The sequence below is a fragment of the Pseudophryne corroboree genome, chromosome 3 (assembly GCF_028390025.1).
Source record: "Pseudophryne corroboree isolate aPseCor3 chromosome 3, aPseCor3.hap2, whole genome shotgun sequence".
Classification (NCBI taxonomy): domain Eukaryota; kingdom Metazoa; phylum Chordata; class Amphibia; order Anura; family Myobatrachidae; genus Pseudophryne; species Pseudophryne corroboree.
The window spans coordinates 180,007,793-180,024,597 of NC_086446.1; the positions used below are offsets into that span (position 1 = coordinate 180,007,793).

At 46.0% G+C, this 16,805-nt stretch overlaps 1 protein-coding gene across 4 annotated transcripts in view; it reads left to right on the plus strand.

Moving 5' to 3' along the window:
- The window catches only part of ADK (adenosine kinase), a 671,242-nt gene that overhangs the window by 338,814 nt on the left and 315,623 nt on the right, over positions 1 to 16,805 (plus strand). For all 4 annotated transcript variants that reach the window (XM_063958650.1, XM_063958649.1, XM_063958652.1 and 1 more), the window contains exon 4: positions 15,870 to 15,948. In XM_063958650.1, coding sequence (XP_063814720.1) covers positions 15,870 to 15,948 — 79 coding nt within the window. The remainder of the gene's footprint in view (positions 1 to 15,869; positions 15,949 to 16,805) is intronic.

The following is a 16,805-nucleotide window of genomic DNA, read 5'->3' on the forward strand; positions in this document are numbered from 1 at the left end:
CGCGTCTGCCAAGTCCTCAGCATGACGCTGGGGCCGTGCAAGCGGACTCAAGGTGGGGGGGTAGTCTCAAGAGTCTCAGGGCGCAGTGGGATCACTCGCAAGTTGACCCCTAGATCGTACGAGTATTATCCCAGGGGTAAAGATTGGAGAGTCGAGACATCATCTCCTCGCAGGTTCCTGAAGTCTGCTTTACCAACGGCTCCCTCCGACAGGGAGGCAGCATTGGAAACAATTCACAAGCTGTATATCCAGCAGGTGATAATCAAAGTACCCCTCCTACGACAAGGAAAAGGGTATTATTTTTCCACACTATATTGTGGTACTGAAGCCAGACGGCTTGGTGACACATAGTCTAAATCTAAAATGTTTTGAACACTTACATAAAAGGTTCAAATCGAGATAAAGTCACTCAGAGCAGTGATAGCGAACCGGAAAAAAGGGGACTATATGGTGTCCCTGGACATCAAGGATTACCTCCATGTCCAAATTTTGTCCTTCTCATCAAGGGTACCTCTGGTTCGTGGTACAGAACTGTCAATATCAGTTTCAGACGATGCCGTTTGAATTATCCACGGCACCCCGGGCCTTTTTACCAAGGTAATGGCCGAAAAGATGTTTCTTCAAAGAAAAAAGGCATCTAAATTATCCCTTACTTGCACGACCTAAAAAGGGCAAGTTCCAGAGAACAGTTGGAGGTCGGAAGAGCACTATCTAAAGTAGTTCTTCGACGGCACGACTGGATTCTAAATATTCCAAGAATCGCAGCTGTTTTCCGACGATACGTCTGCTGTTCCTAGGGATGATTCTGGTCACGGTTCAGAAAAAGGTTTTTCTTCCCGAGGAAAAGGCCAAGGAGTTATCCGACCTGTCAGGAACCTCCTAAAACCAGGAAAGGTGTCTGTACATCAATGCACAAGAGTCCTGGGAAAAATGGTGGCTTTTTACGAAGCAATTCCATTCGGCAGATTCCATGCAAGAATTTTCCAAAGGGATCTGTTGGACAATTGGTCAGGGTCGCATCCTCAGATGCACCTGCGAATAACCCTGTCGCCAAGGACAAGGGTATATCTTCTGTGGTGGTTGCAAAAGGCTCATCTATTGGAGGGCCGCAGATTCGGCATACAGGATTTGATCCTGGTGACCACGGACGCCAGCCTGAGAGGTTGGGGAGCAGTCACACAAGGAAGAAACTTCCAGGGGGTATGGACGAACCTGGAAAAGTCTCTTCACATAAACATTCTGGTACTAAGAGCAATCTAAAATGCTCTAAGCCAGGCGGAACCACTCCTGCAAGGAAAACCGGTGTTGATTCAGTCGGACAACATCACGGCGGTCGCCCATGTAAACAGACAGGGCGGCACAAGAAGCAGGAGTGCAATGGCAGAAGCTGCCAAGATTCTTCGCTGGGCGGAGAATCACGTAATAGCACTGTCAGCAGTGTTCTTCCCGGGCGTGGACAACTGGGAAGCAGACTTCCTCAGCAGACACGATATTCACCCGGGAGAGGGGGGTCTTCATCCAGAAGTCTTCCACATGCTAATAAACTGTTGGGAAAGACCAATGGTAGACATGATGGCGTCTCGCCTCAACAAGAAACTGGACAAGTATTGCGCCAGGTCAAGAGATCCACAGGCAATAGCTGTGGACGCACTGGTAACACCTTGGGTGTACAAATCAGTATATGTGTTTCCTCCTCTGCCTCTCATACCAAAGGTATTGAAGATTATACGGTGAGGAGGAGTAAGAACAATACTAGTGGCTCCGGATTGGCCAAGAAGGACTTGGTACCCGGAACTTCAAGAGTTGGTCACGGACGACCCGTGCCCTCTACTTCTGAGAAGGGACCTGCTACAACAGGGTCCCTGTCTCTTTCAAGACTTACCGCGGCTGCGTTTGACGGCATGGCGGTTGAACGCCAGATCCTAAAAGGGAAAGGCATTCCAGAAGAAGTCATTCCTACCTTGATTAAGGCAAGGAAGGAAGTCACCGCGAAACATTATCACCGCATTTGGCGAAAATATGTCGCGTGGTGCGAGGATCGGAGTGTTCCGACGGAGGAATTTCAACTGGGTCGTTTCCTACATTTCCTACAATCAGGATTGTCTATGGGTCTCAAATTGAGATCTATTAAGGTTCAAATTTCGGCCCTGTCAATATTCTTCCAAAAAGAATTGGCCTCAGTTCCTGAGGTACAGACTTTTGTTAAAGGAGTACTGCATATACAGCCTCCTGTGGTGCCTCCGGTGGCACCGGGGGATCTAAATGTAGTTTTAGATTTCCTCAAATCCCATTGGTTTGAACCATTGAAAAAGGTGGATTTTAAATATCTCACATGGAAAGTGACTATGTTACTGGCCCTGGCTTCCGCCAGGAGAGTATCTGAATTGGCGGCTTTATCTTATAAAAGCCCTTATCTAATCTTCCATTCGGATAGGGCAGAACTGAGGACTCGTCCGCATTTTCTCCCTAAGGTGGTATCAGCGTTTCACCTGAACCAACCTATTGTGGTGCCTGCGGCCACTGGCGACTTGGAGGACTCCAAGTTGTTGGACGTTGTCAGAGCCTTAAAAATATACATTTCAAGGACGGCTGAAGTCAGAAAATCTGACTCGCTGTTGATACTATATGCACCCAACAAGTTGGGTGCCCCTGCTTCTAAGCAGACGATTGCTCGTTGGATTTGTAACACAATTCAACTTGCTCATTCTGTGGCAGGCCTGCCACAGCCTAAATCTGTTAAGGCCCATTCCACAAGGAAGGTGGGCTCATCTTGGGCGGCTGCCCGAGGGGTCTCGGCATTACAATTCTGCCGAGCAGCTACGTGGTCGGGGGAAAACACGTTTGTAAAATTCTACAAATTTGATACCCTGGCAAAAGAGGACTTGGAATTCTCTCATTCGGTGCTGCAGAGTCATCCGCACTCTCCCGCCCGTTTGGGAGCTTTGGTATAATCCCCATGGTCCTTTCAGGAACCCCAGCATCCACTTAGGACGATAGAGAAAATAAGAATTTACTTACCGATAATTCTATTTCTCGGAGTCCGTAGTGGATGCTGGGCGCCCATCCCAAGTGCGGATTATCTGCAATACTGTACATAGTTATTGTTAACAAATTCGGGTTATATTGTTAAGGAGCCATCTTTAAGAGGCTCTTTCTGTTATCATACTGTTAACTGGGTTTAGATCACAAGTTGTACGGTGTGATTGGTGTGGCTGGTATGAGTCTTACCCGGGATTCAAATTGCCTCCCTTATTGTGTACGCTCGTCCGGGCACAGTACCTAACTGGAGTCTGGAGGAGGGTCATAGGGGGAGGAGCCAGTGCACACCACCTGATCTGGTAAAAGCTTTACTTTTTTGTGCCCTGTCTCCTGCGGAGCCGCTATTCCCCATGGTCCTTTCAGGAACCCCAGCATCCACTACGGACTCCGAGAAATAGAATTATCGGTAAGTAAATTCTTATTTTTACCACAGGTGATGGCAATCATACATTACCAGGAAAGTCCAGGAACAGAGCATTTTCTCCCTCATGGAGAGGGTCAGGTAGGCAAGTATGGATATATATATTGACGAAAGCCCAGATTTATCAAGCCTTGGAGAGTGATAAATAGCATGGTGATAAAGTACCAGCCAATCAGCTCTTAACTGCCATGTTACAGACTGTTTGAAAAATGACATTAGCTGATTGGTTGGTGATTTCGCCGTGTAATTTATCACTCTCCAAGACTTTATAAATCTGGGCAAAAATAAACTCAAAAAGAAGATAGACCAAATAGTGTTCCAATACTACAGGAGCTGCTAGGGGGACTTCAGTAATAGATACAAAGACAGTCTGCCTTCAGTGGAAGTTTGGGGAACTCTGATTCAAGCCACTTAGCCCATATACAGTATTATTGAACTTAGACACTGCATTTCTAGCAAGGTAAGTATGTTTCTTGTGCGACACAGAAGCATTAATCAGGTAGAGACAGTGGCTGTAATCTGGACCCGTGGGGGCCATCCTGATGTGAGCTATACATACTATAGCCTGCATTCAAGTGTTTAAATCATACTGTTTGATGATGAAGACGCTGGACAAATTCATTAATCTTACCCAGTGCACAAACTATGGGAGTAAGATTAGAGGTCCCCTGTGAATGACCCCAACCTAATCACTCAGGTTCAGGAGGATGAGGTGAAGGGGAGTTCTCCTAGTAAGTGGCAGAATGTGCCCTTGAAAGTCCCACACTTAAGGCACTGAGATGAAAGCGGAAAGAGGTAGTAGAAACCTGGGGACATTCCAAAGCTGGACTCCACCTATCCTCCCGCAAAGGAACCAGGTCAGCCTATCAATTAGTTCTATTGGGCCCTACACACTTGTCAACCCACCGCCGAGCTGCCCAACGGCCGATACGGCCGGCGGGTGGGGAGTGAAGTTTCTAAACTCCCCCCGGCTCTATAGCACTGCATGCTAATATGGACGAGATTGTCCATATTGGCCTGCATGTTTAAACGAGCCGCGCATCGTTCATCGCTGGTGCCTACACACTGAAAAATATGAATGGAATCTCGTTCATTAATGAACAAGATCGTTCATTTCTTTCACTGGTATCGACCAGTGTGTAGGGCACATTAGACCTGGTAGCTCCTAATGGTGGATTTGCAATAAAATTTAATATGAGAATTTCTCCAAGAGGAATATGGAAAGCCAGACAATTTTTAGTTACTTTCAATTTGCTCAATTTTGTAATATTCATTGCTTCAATAAAAAGGTAAAAAAAAAAAGAAAGAAATAATAAAAATTAATTCTAGAGCCAGTGGACATTCTACATTTTTTTTTTTTTTTATAGTCCTGAATGACCAGGGGGGCATCTGGAAATTGGGTAATTAAGGCATGTATGAGTTGCAGAAACCGAAGAAGTGGATGGTGGCACTGGCGTATCTATAATTCGTTGGAGGTGTGCATTGCACGCGTTCTCCTCCTGGGCCCAGGGAGACCCACATACCGCACACCCTGCACCCATTTAATTATACTCTCTTCTCCGTCAGCCTGGCACTGGCTGCAGAGCAGCAAATATCACTCTGAAAATGTTTGCCGCAGCTATTTTCTAGTGATACGCATATGCGCAATAGAGATGTCCCCGGGAACTTGTTCCCGGAGACATGCACGTGCGCAGTAGACTCTGCCACTGAAGAGGAGGGGGCCCAATCAGAGAATGCACACAGGCACCTCCTTTCTTAAAGTGCCTCTGGACAATTACCAGACTGCTGCAGTTGACTAAAGCATTTAAGAACCCCTGAGGTATATAATTGTCCCACAGAGACCACTCCCCACTTGCCCCAGACCGCACAAACCTGCAGACTTGAGAGCTCAGACACGGCGCTTGAAAGTCACATAGGAATATCTGGAGCCCACTACCCCCAACAGATTGGAAACACAACCCCATATCCGTGTTACTTGAACAATTAAAGGGATGCTGACTCTAGATGCGCTCTTACGTAATTAAGTCGGTGAGGGGTATGAGACAGGCCCAGCTGAACTATTAATAGTATAGGCAATAGTATAGTCTAATAGTATAGGCAATGCCATAGGGTCAGAGAGTGTGGTAGAGGCTATTTTTCTCTAACGTCCTAAGTGGATGCTGGGACTCCGTAAGGACCATGGGGAATAGCGGCTCCGCAGGAGACTGGGCACAAAAGTAAAAGCTTGAACTAGCTGGTGTGCACTGGCTCCTCCCCCTATGACCCTCCTCCAAGCCTCAGTTAGATTCTTGTGCCCGAACGAGAAGGGTGCATGCTAGGTGGCTCTCCTGAGCTGCTTAGAGTAAAAGTTTATTTTAGGTTTTTTATTTTCAGTGAGTCCTGCTGGCAACAGGCTCACTGCATCGTGGGACTAAGGGGAGAAGAAGCGAACTCACCTGCGTGCAGAGTGGATTGGGCTTCTTAGGCTACTGGACATTCGCTCCAGAGGGACGATCACAGGTTCAGCCTGGATGGGTCCCGGAGCCGCGCCGCCGGCCCCCTTACAGAGCCAGAAGAACGAAGAGGTCCGGTGAAATCGGCGGCAGAAGACGTTCCTGTCTTCAACTAAGGTAGCGCACAGCACTGCAGCTGTGCACCATTGCTCTCAGCACACTTCACACTCCGGTCACTGAGGGTGCAGGGCGCTGGGGGGGAGCGCCCTGAGACGCAATAAAAACTGAAATACCTTAGGATGGCAAAAGAAATACATCACATATAGCTCCTGGGCTATATGGATGTATTTAACCCCTGCCAGTTTTCCAGAAAAAAGCGGGAGATAAGGCCGTCGTGAAGGGGCGGAGCCTATCTCCTCAGCACACAAGCGCCATTTTCCCTCACAGTTCCGCTGGAAGGACGGCTCCCTGACTCTCCCCTGCAGTCCCTACAGAATCAGGGTAAAAACGAGAGAGGGGGGGCACTATTGGCAGCTAAATTATAAACAGCAGCTATAAAAGGGAGTAACACTTATATAAGGTTATCCCTATATATATATATATAGCGCTCTGGTGTGTGCTGGCAAACTCTCCCTCTGTCTCCCCAAAGGGCTAGTGGGGTCCTGTCCTCTATCAGAGCATTCCCTGTGTGTGTGCTGGGTGTCGGTACGATTGTGTCGACATGTATGAGGAGGAAAATGATGTGGAAGCAGAGCAATTGCCTGTGTTAGTGATGTCACCCCCTAGGGAGTCGACACCTGACTGGATGGTTGTATTTAAAGAACTACGTGACAATGTCAGCACTTTACAAAAAACTGTTGACGACATGAGACAGCCGACAAATCAGTTAGTGCCTGTCCAGGCGTCTCAGACACCGTCAGGGGCGATAAAACGCCCGTTACCTCAGTGGGTCGACACAGACCCAGACACAGATACTGAGTCCAGTGTCGACGGTGAGGAGACAAACGTAATGTCCAGTAGGGCCACACGTTACATGATCACGGCAATGAAGGAGGCATTGAACATTTCTGACACTACAAGTACCACAAAGAAGGGTATTATGTGGGGAGTAAAAAAACTACCAGTAGCTTTTCCTGAGTCAGATGAATTAAATGAGGTGTGTGATAAAGCGTTGGTTTCCCCCGATAAAAAAGTGCTAATTTCTAATAAATTATTGGCACTATACCCTTCCCCGCCAGAGGTTAGGGCGCGTTGGGAAACACCCCCTAGAGTAGATAAAGCGCTCACACGTTTATCTAAACAAGTAGCGTTACCGTCTCCTGATACGGCCGCCCTCAAAGAACCAGCGGATAGAAGGCTGGAAAATATCCTGAAGGGTATATACACACATACTGGTGTTATACTGCGACCAGCAATCGCCTCAGCCTGGATGTGCAGTGCTGGAGTGGCGTGGTCGGATTCCCTGACTGAAAATATTGATACCCTGGATAGGGACAGTATATTACTAACTATAGAGCATTTGAAGGATGCATTACTATATATGCGTGATGCACAGAGGGATATTTGCACCCTGGCATCAAGAGTGAGTGCTATGTCCATTTCTGCCAGAAGAGCGTTATGGACGCGACAGTGGTCAGGGGATGCGGATTCCAAACGACATATGGAAGTATTGCCGTATAAAGGGGAGGAGTTATTTGGGGCCGGTCTATCGGACCTGGTGGCCACGGCAACGGCCGGAAAGTCCACCTTTTTACCCCAGGTCACCTCTCAGCAGAAAAAGACACCGTCTTTTCAAACTCAGTCCTTTCGTTCCCATAAGTACAAGCGGGCAAAAGGCCACTCATTTCTGCCCCGGGGCAGAGGAAGAGGAAAAAGACTGCACCAGGCAGCCTCTTCCCAGGAGCAGAAGCCCTCCTCTGCTTCTGCCAAGTCTTCAGCATGACGCTGGGGCTTTACAAGCGGACTCGGACACGGTGGGGGCCCGTCTCAAAAATTTCAACGCGCAGTGGGCTCACTCGCAAGTGGACCCCTGGATTCTGCAGGTAGTATCACAGGGGTACAAACTGGAATTCGAGACGTCTCCCCCTCGCCGGTTCCTGAAGTCTGCTCTACCAAAGTCTCCCTCCGACAGGGAGGCAGTTTTGGAAGCCATTCACAAGCTGTATTCCCAGCAGGTGATAATCAAGGTACCTCTCCTACAACAGGGAAAGGGGTATTATTCCACGCTGTTTGTGGTACCGAAGCCGGACGGCTCGGTGAGACCAATTTTAAATCTAAAATCCTTGAACACTTACATAAAGAGGTTCAAATTCAAGATGGAGTCACTCAGAGCAGTGATAGCAAACCTGGAAGAAGGGGACTATATGGTGTCTCTGGACATCAAAGATGCTTATCTCCACGTCCCAATCTACCCTTCTCACCAAGGGTACCTCAGGTTTGTAGTACAAAACTGTCATTATCAGTTTCAGACGCTGCCGTTTGGGTTGTCCACGGCACCTCGGGTCTTTACCAAGGTAATGGCCGAAATGATGATTCTTCTTCGAAGAAAAGGCGTTTTAATTATCCCTTACTTGGACGATCTCCTGATAAGGGCAAGGTCCAGGGAACAGTTAGAAGTCGGAGTAGCACTATCTCAGTTAGTGTTACGTCAGCACGGGTGGATTCTAAATATTCCAAAATCGCAGCTGATTCCAACAACACGTCTCCTGTTCCTAGGAATGATTCTGGACACAGTCCAGAAAAAGGTGTTTCTCCCAGAGGAGAAGGCCAGGGAGTTATCCGAGCTAGTCAGGAATCTCCTAAAACCAGGCCAGGTATCAGTGCACGAGGGTCCTGGGAAAAATGGTGGCTTCTTACGAAGCGATTCCATTCGGAAGATTCCATGCAAGAACGTTTCAGTGGGATCTTCTGGACAAATGGTCCGGATCGCATCTTCAGATGCATCAGCGGATAACCCTGTCGCCAAGGACAAGGGTGTCTCTTCTGAGGTGGCTGCAGAGTGCTCATCTACTAGAGGGCCGCCGATTCGGCATTCAGGATTGGATCCTGGTGACCACGGATGCCAGCCTGAGAGGCTGGGGAGCAGTCACACAGGGACGAAATTTCCAGGGCTTGTGGTCAAGCATGGAAACATCTCTTCATATAAACATTCTGGAACTAAGGGCCATTTACAATGCCCTAAGTCAAGCAAAACCCCTGCTTCAGGGTCAGGCGGTATTGATCCAATCGGACAACATCACGTCAGTCGCCCACGTAAACAGACAGGGCGGCACGAGAAGCAGGAGGGCGATGGCAGAAGCTGCAAGGATTCTTCGCTGGGCGGAGAATCATGTGATAGCACTGTCAGCAGTGTTCATTCCGGGAGTGGACAACTGGGAAGCGGACTTCCTCAGCAGACACGACCTTCACCCGGGGGAGTGGGGACTTCATCCAGAAGTCTTCCAAGAGATGGTAAACCGTTGGGAAAAACCAAAGGTGGACATGATGGCGTCCCGTCTCAACAAAAAACTAGACAGATATTGCGCCAGGTCAAGGGACCCTCAGGCAATAGCGGTGGACGCTCTGGTAACACCATGGGTGTACCAGTCAGTGTATGTGTTCCCTCCTCTGCCTCTCATACCAAAAGTACTGAGAATCATAAAAAGGAGAGGAGTAAGGACTATACTCGTGGTTCCGGATTGGCCAAGAAGGACTTGGTACCCGGAACTTCAAGAGATGCTCACGGAGGAACCGTGGCCTCTACCTCTAAGAAAGGACCTGCTCCAGCAGGGGCCTTGTCTGTTCCAAGACTTACCGCGGCTGCGTTTGACGGCATGGCGGTTGAACGCCGGATCCTGAAGGAAAAAGGCATTCCAGAAGAAGTCATCCCTACCCTGATAAAGGCCAGGAAGGATGTAACCGCAAAACATTATCACCGCATTTGGCGAAAATATGTTGCGTGGTGTGAGGCCAAAGAGGCCCCTACAGAGGAATTTCAACTGGGTCGCTTCCTACATTTCCTGCAAACAGGACTGTCTATGGGCCTAAAATTAGGGTCCATTAAGGTTCAAATTTCGGCCCTGTCTATTTTCTTCCAAAAAGAACTGGCTTCAGTGCCTGAAGTCCAGACGTTTGTCAAAGGGGTACTGCATATACAGCCTCCTTTTGTGCCCCCGGTGGCACCTTGGGATCTCAATGTGGTTTTGGGGTTCCTAAAATCACATTGGTTTGAACCACTCACCACTGTGGAATTAAAATATCTCACATGGAAGGTGGTAATGCTGTTAGCCCTGGCTTCAGCCAGGCGTGTCTCAGAATTGGCGGCTTTATCTTATAAAAGCCCTTACCTGATTTTTCACACGGATAGGGCAGAATTGATGACTCGTCCTCAATTTCTCCCAAAGGTGGTTTCAGCGTTTCACGTGAACCAGCCTATTGTGGTGCCTGCGGCTACTAGGGACTTGGAGGACTCCAAGTTACTGGACGTAGTCAGGGCCCTGAAAATATATATTTCCAGGACGGCTGGAGTCAGGAAATCTGACTCGCTGTTTATCCTGTATGCACCCAACAAGCTGGGTGCTCCTGCTTCTAAGCAGACGATTGCTCGTTGGATTTGTAGTACAATTCAGCTTGCACATTCTGTGGCAGGCCTGCCACAGCCAAAATCTGTAAAAGCCCATTCCACAAGGAAGGTGGGCTCATCTTGGGCGGCTGCCCGAGGGGTCTCGGCTTTACAACTTTGCCGAGCAGCTACTTGGTCAGGGGCAAACACGTTTGCTAAATTCTACAAATTTGATACCCTGGCTGAGGAGGACCTGGAGTTCTCTCATTCGGTGCTGCAGAGTCATCCGCACTCTCCCGCCCGTTTGGGAGCTTTGGTATAATCCCCATGGTCCTTACGGAGTCCCAGCATCCACTTAGGACGTTAGAGAAAATAAGAATTTACTTACCGATAATTCTATTTCTCATAGTCCGTAGTGGATGCTGGGCGCCCATCCCAAGTGCGGATTGTCTGCAATACTTGTATATAGTTATTGTTACAAAATTCGGGTTATTATTGTTGTGAGCCATCTTTTCAGAGGCTCCTTCGTTTATCATACTGTTAACTGGGTTCAGATCACAGGTTGTACGGTGTGATTGGTGTGGCTGGTATGAGTCTTACCCGGGATTCAAGATCCTTCCTTATTATGTACGCTCGTCCGGGCACAGTATCCTAACTGAGGCTTGGAGGAGGGTCATAGGGGGAGGAGCCAGTGCACACCAGCTAGTTCAAGCTTTTACTTTTGTGCCCAGTCTCCTGCGGAGCCGCTATTCCCCATGGTCCTTACGGAGTCCCAGCATCCACTACGGACTATGAGAAATAGAATTATCGGTAAGTAAATTCTTATTATTACAACTAGTTTTCCTCGTTCGGTAAACTAGCAGCTAATGCGTGTTAATCCATAGGTTCCGTGATAAATACCCGGAGCTATGGGTTAATGTATTCACAGCACCCATAATAAGGGCACTTACTACCGATTTCTGTTCAAGCCTCCCTCAGTCTCGAATAGAAATTTGAGTTGTCTGCGGCCTGTTTAATTACCGCGGCTAATTAAATACGGCCCTTTCAAAGTCTTTGCAACCAAAGTAACTAAAATCAACTAAAATGTGGTTTAATTCAGTTTGCAAATTGACATATCCCATGAACTGAGGTTTATAACATTTTTTGCTACAACTCTTCGTTCATCCTGGGCTGTATTTATTTTTTGTCCTTTATTGGCTGGGTTGTTTTTTTTTGCAATATGCTTAGTATACTAATTATTTTTGTCTATCTACAGTACCTCTCCATAAGTATATATGTGCCCTTTGCATGCTTACTGTATATTGTAATGGATATTGAGAATAAGTGCTGCAAATACCTTTAGTATTATTGTATCTAAAGTCGCCTCTCTGTAATGCTTAGACTTAGGGAAAACATTTTTGATATTACCTCCCTCTTTTGTAAAAGATGCCAGAGGCAAGGTTGCCATGGAAATAACAGCATGTTTTCTATACATCAAATGATAACGCATTTCATATGGCACATTCGTCTCGTGCACCGCCTGCTGATTTGTCATACATTAGAACTGATGTGTGCTGCTTCTCTCCCCTCCTTCCAGATGCATGTACAGGCCATATGAATTTGCATTGACGCTAGGAATCTTACAGAAGTTTTACAGACAATGTTTTCCCAGTGCTTGTAATCTGTTTAGAAGATTTGAGTTTGATGTTTGTGTAACATACCAGTAAAGTCCATATAAATATAAACAGTGGATATATAATGTATGCAAGCTGAATAGTTTCTAAACAAGCTAGATAATCACATACATATAGTAACATACATAGTATCTGAGGTTGAAAAAAGACAATTGTCCATCGAGTTCAACCTATTTGTGGTGTCCTCTGCATGATGATTTGACTAAATAGTGACTATAATGCATGACTATGCACCATACCCCTGGATATCCTTATCCAATAGGAATTTATCTAACCCATTCTTAAAGGTGTTGACAGATTCCGCCATTACAACTCCCTCGGGCAGGGAATTCCAAACACGTATTGTCCTTACCGTGAAAAAGCCTTTACGCCGTATTGTGCGTAATCTCCTCTCCTCTAACCTGAGCGAGTGTCCACGAGTCCTCTGTGTTGATCTAACCAAAAACAGGTCCCGCGCAAGCTCTGTGTACTGTCCCCTTATATATTTGTAGATGTTGATCATATCCCCTCTTAGTCTCCGCTTTTCCAATGTAAACATGCCTAGTCTTTCAAGCCTTTCCTTGTATTCCATCGTCTCCATGCCCTTAATTAGTTTGGTCGCCCTCCTTTGTACCTTTTCAAGCTCCAGGATATCCTTTTTGTAGTACGGTGCCCAGAACTGTACACAGTATTCAAGGTGTGGCCTCACTAGTGATTTATATAATGGGAGTATAATACTCTCGTCCCTAGCATCAATATCCCGTTTTATGCATGCTAATATCTTATTAGCCTTCTTTGCTGCAGTCCTACTTTGGGTACTACTGCTTAGCTTGCTATCTATGAGGACACCTAAGTCCTTTTCCAGTACAGAATCCCCTAGTTTTACCCCATTTAGTAGGTAGGTGTAATTTTTGTTCTTGTTACCACAGTGCATTACCTTACACTTGTCTGTGTTGAAGCGCATTCTCCATTTGGCTGCCCATGCTTCTAATTTAACTAAGTCGTTCTGAAGAGACTCGGCATCCTCCTCTGTATTTATAGCCTTACACAATTTGGTATCATCTGCAAAAATTGACACCATGCTCTCTAGACCTTCTGTTAGGTCGTTAATGAAAATATTGAACAATAGCGGTCCTAATATTGAGCCTTGCGGCACACCACTTAGTACTTCAGTCCAAGTTGAAAAATATCCATTAACCACAACGCGCTGCTTCTTATTATCTAACCAGTTTTTGACCCAAGTGCATATTGTGCTTCCTAGCCCTGATTCTTGTAGCTTGTATATAAGTCTCATGTGTGGTACAGTATCAAATGCTTTGGCAAAGTCTAAAAAGATTACATCCACGTCTTTACCCTGATCTAGGTTTGCGCTTACTGTTTCATAAAAGCCAAGTAAGTTGGTTTGACAGGATCTGTCCTTCATAAACCCATGTTGATTCCTTTTAATGACCTTATTGGTTTCAAGGAACTTCTGAATACTATCTCTTAGAATACCTTCCAATACTTTCCCCACTATAGATGTAAGACTAACTGGTCTATAATTACCTGGTTCAGCTTTACTTCCCTTTTTGAATATAGGCACTACTTCCGCTATACGCCAGTCTTTGGGAACCATACCTGATATAACTGAATCCTCAAAGATCAGAGATAGCGGTTTTGCCAGTTCAGAGTGAAGCTCCATTAGAACCCTTGGATGAATACCATCGGGCCCTGGTGATTTATTAATCTTTAAATGTTTTAATCGGTGACAGACTACTTCCTCGCTTAAATAAGTACCTATCAGTGTGATATTGTCCTTATTGAGATTGTGTGTCAGTCCCTGAAATGGGTCCTCTCTAGTGAATACTGTTGAAAAAAACTCATTTAGTGTGTCCGCTATGTCATTATCATTTTTGCTTAAGACTCCCAACGTGTCCTTCAAAGGGCCTATACTCTCCTTTTTTAATCTCTTGCTATTGATGTATTTAAAGAATTTTTTCTGCCTAATATAAAATATATGACCACGTTTGGCATAGTTATTTGCTTTGTCTTTTGAAGTTGTGTTTATTACACATCCCTTCAGAATTTCCTTATATATTGAAATCTGCACTTATTCGTGATGTACCTGGGTTTATAATGACATTAATCACATTTTTCATCTGATTTGACACGTGTGAGTTCCATGTGTGCACATGTTATCCCTCTTATTATACAGCAGTGGTTCCCAAACTGGGTGCCACGGCACCAGCGCCGGCTCCTACTGTGCCTACCCATAGAGGAGGAGACGGCCCCTGCCAGCCAGATCCCTGCATTGGTGCCGGGAACAGTGCACGCGCGCAAGAACCAGCCGGACTGCCATGCGTGAAACACCAGCTTGTAGGGACTGCAGCGATATACTGTATTTGGTGGTTCTGCTTTTCAGGCCATTAAGGTACATTAATCTAAATATCTTTTCTTAGAGTTGTGCACTGAAAAACTGGACCAACAAATCCATTTGCCAGCATTGCATTTAGTTGGCCCATTATAACAACTGTCCAGACTGCTGTGGTCTTTGTGCAAATGTTATACCAAAATGGAAGAAAATGAGTCGTAGGGCAACGCGCTGCGAGGCTGATTCAAACATGTACATTAATGCTTTCACTCTGCAAATTTGTGCGCAGCTAATGTACAAAAAATATATTACTGCTGCCGCTTGGAAATGTATTTAGACGCCTGCCAGCCTGTAACTCTACTAGGAGCTTATGTGGGCCATACGTCTAAGCAGTGAGTTCCCGCTCTGCCGATTCTGATCATTTTTGGGTTGAAATCAGCAAATAGAGGAATAATATATTGAATTTTTCCGAAGGCCTGACCCAGTAATCGGCAAAATGGGGAATTGCCCCAATTGATTGTAAATGAATGGGCCCATGGGTTGCGGTTAAAATGCCGGCTGTCAGGATCCCAGCGTTCAGGATACAAATGCCGATATCCCGACAGCTGACAATGCCGACAGCTGGAACTCCTACTCGTGGGTGTCCATGACACCCATAGTGGCGCGAGGCACTGAGCCCGCAGTGTGGCGAGCGCAGTGAGCCCATAAGGGGACACTTAGCGATCTAACCACTGCCGGCATTCGGGATATTGACAGCAGTCATCTAGTCCGCCGGTAAAACGTATGTAATCCGGGCCCCATAAGTGTCGTCGTTGGTAACTGGAAGTCCCCTTTTCTTCACCACAGGATAGATAAGGAGTTAACCATGCAGGCAGCAAGCCTGGCACTGGGGAGGACAGAGGGCTGCTTTTTTCTACAGGGGAGAGGAGATTTTTTTAGTGCTTCGACTAATAAGATAGATTATTAAATTATCAGAACAGTATGGACAGTAAAGTGAGTGACCTGAAGTTCAACACTAAAGAATTTAGATCCACAGTTGTTGGAGAAAGAACATACACTTTTTCTTATCTCTTCACACATCAGGACATAATGTCCAATGCTCCATGTTTGAATGTCCCTTAGAAACACTGCATAATATAAAGTCATGATTTAATTATGGTGTATTTGTGTAAGGTTTTCATAGGCAAGAAATGTCATCCTCTTTTTCAGCGAGATCCTTGTCTCTGTGCCAGGGTGGTTTATGTGCAGGCCGTGGCTCCTCTAGTCTCTTTATATGCTTCTGCCCTTGGTTTTCTCAGCTCACACCTTGTAAAGAAACTAATGAGCACAGCGTATCCTGCTGACCCACATCCCAACCCTACAGATTTACATTTTGGCTCTGAACTCCTCACAGGAACTGCTTTCTGACAGACCCATCTCTTGTGCTATATTGCAGGTTTGAAGAGCTGGTGAAAAAGTTCAAGGTTGATTATCATGCCGGCGGCTCAACTCAAAATTCCGTTAAAGTGGCTCAGGTTAGTATTGGGCAGGGCTGTCACGTGACCTGTTAATTTACTAAGAGAACATTTTATTGTTTTCTGCAATGTTTTAAATAACAAAACAAATTCTAGTACAAATTAAAGTCTTTTTCTTTTCTCTCTTGACACTTTGCATTACCAAAAGTATAGTTGGCTGGTTAGATCCAAAATCTGGTAATGTTTGGAAGCAAACAACTTACAATTTGCTTCCAAACAATGGAAAACAGATGAAAGAATTCGTTCAGGCAAGTTGGGTAAATCTGTTTTGATTTAAGCAACTTATATGACCGACCGATTTCATTAATTTTACAGCGTTTGGGCACTAATGGTGTATTGACATTTGCTCCCATACATAACGGGGTTTTCATTCCGACCAGGATAGTGATACAGAAAATCATTAGATGTGTGGCCAACTTTTGAGATCTCAAACAGTACGTGATCACTGGCTAACGCATATTTAAAAGATCCACATGTGGAGCTGCTGTAATTATTTTACTTGATATACTGAGGAGATATGTCAAACATGCCCTGTTAGGGGTCCCAAAGAACTGGAGATGGGAAACACTGTCCTTTGCCAAACTTAACGTTGTTAAAAGGTCTCATCACTTTAGTGATTAAGGTACCGTATATACTCGAGTATAAAAGTCGACCCGAATAGAAGCCGAGGCACCTAATTTTACCACAAAAACCTGGGAAAACTTATTGATTCGAGTATAAGCCTAGGGTGGGAAATGCAGCTCTAGCCAGATATGCCCCCGCAGTGCCAGGTATAACTTACCCTCCGCCGCTCCCGCGCTGTCTTGTGATATAGGGACACGGAGGGCACAATGCGCGCCTCTCCTGTGTCCCTCCTG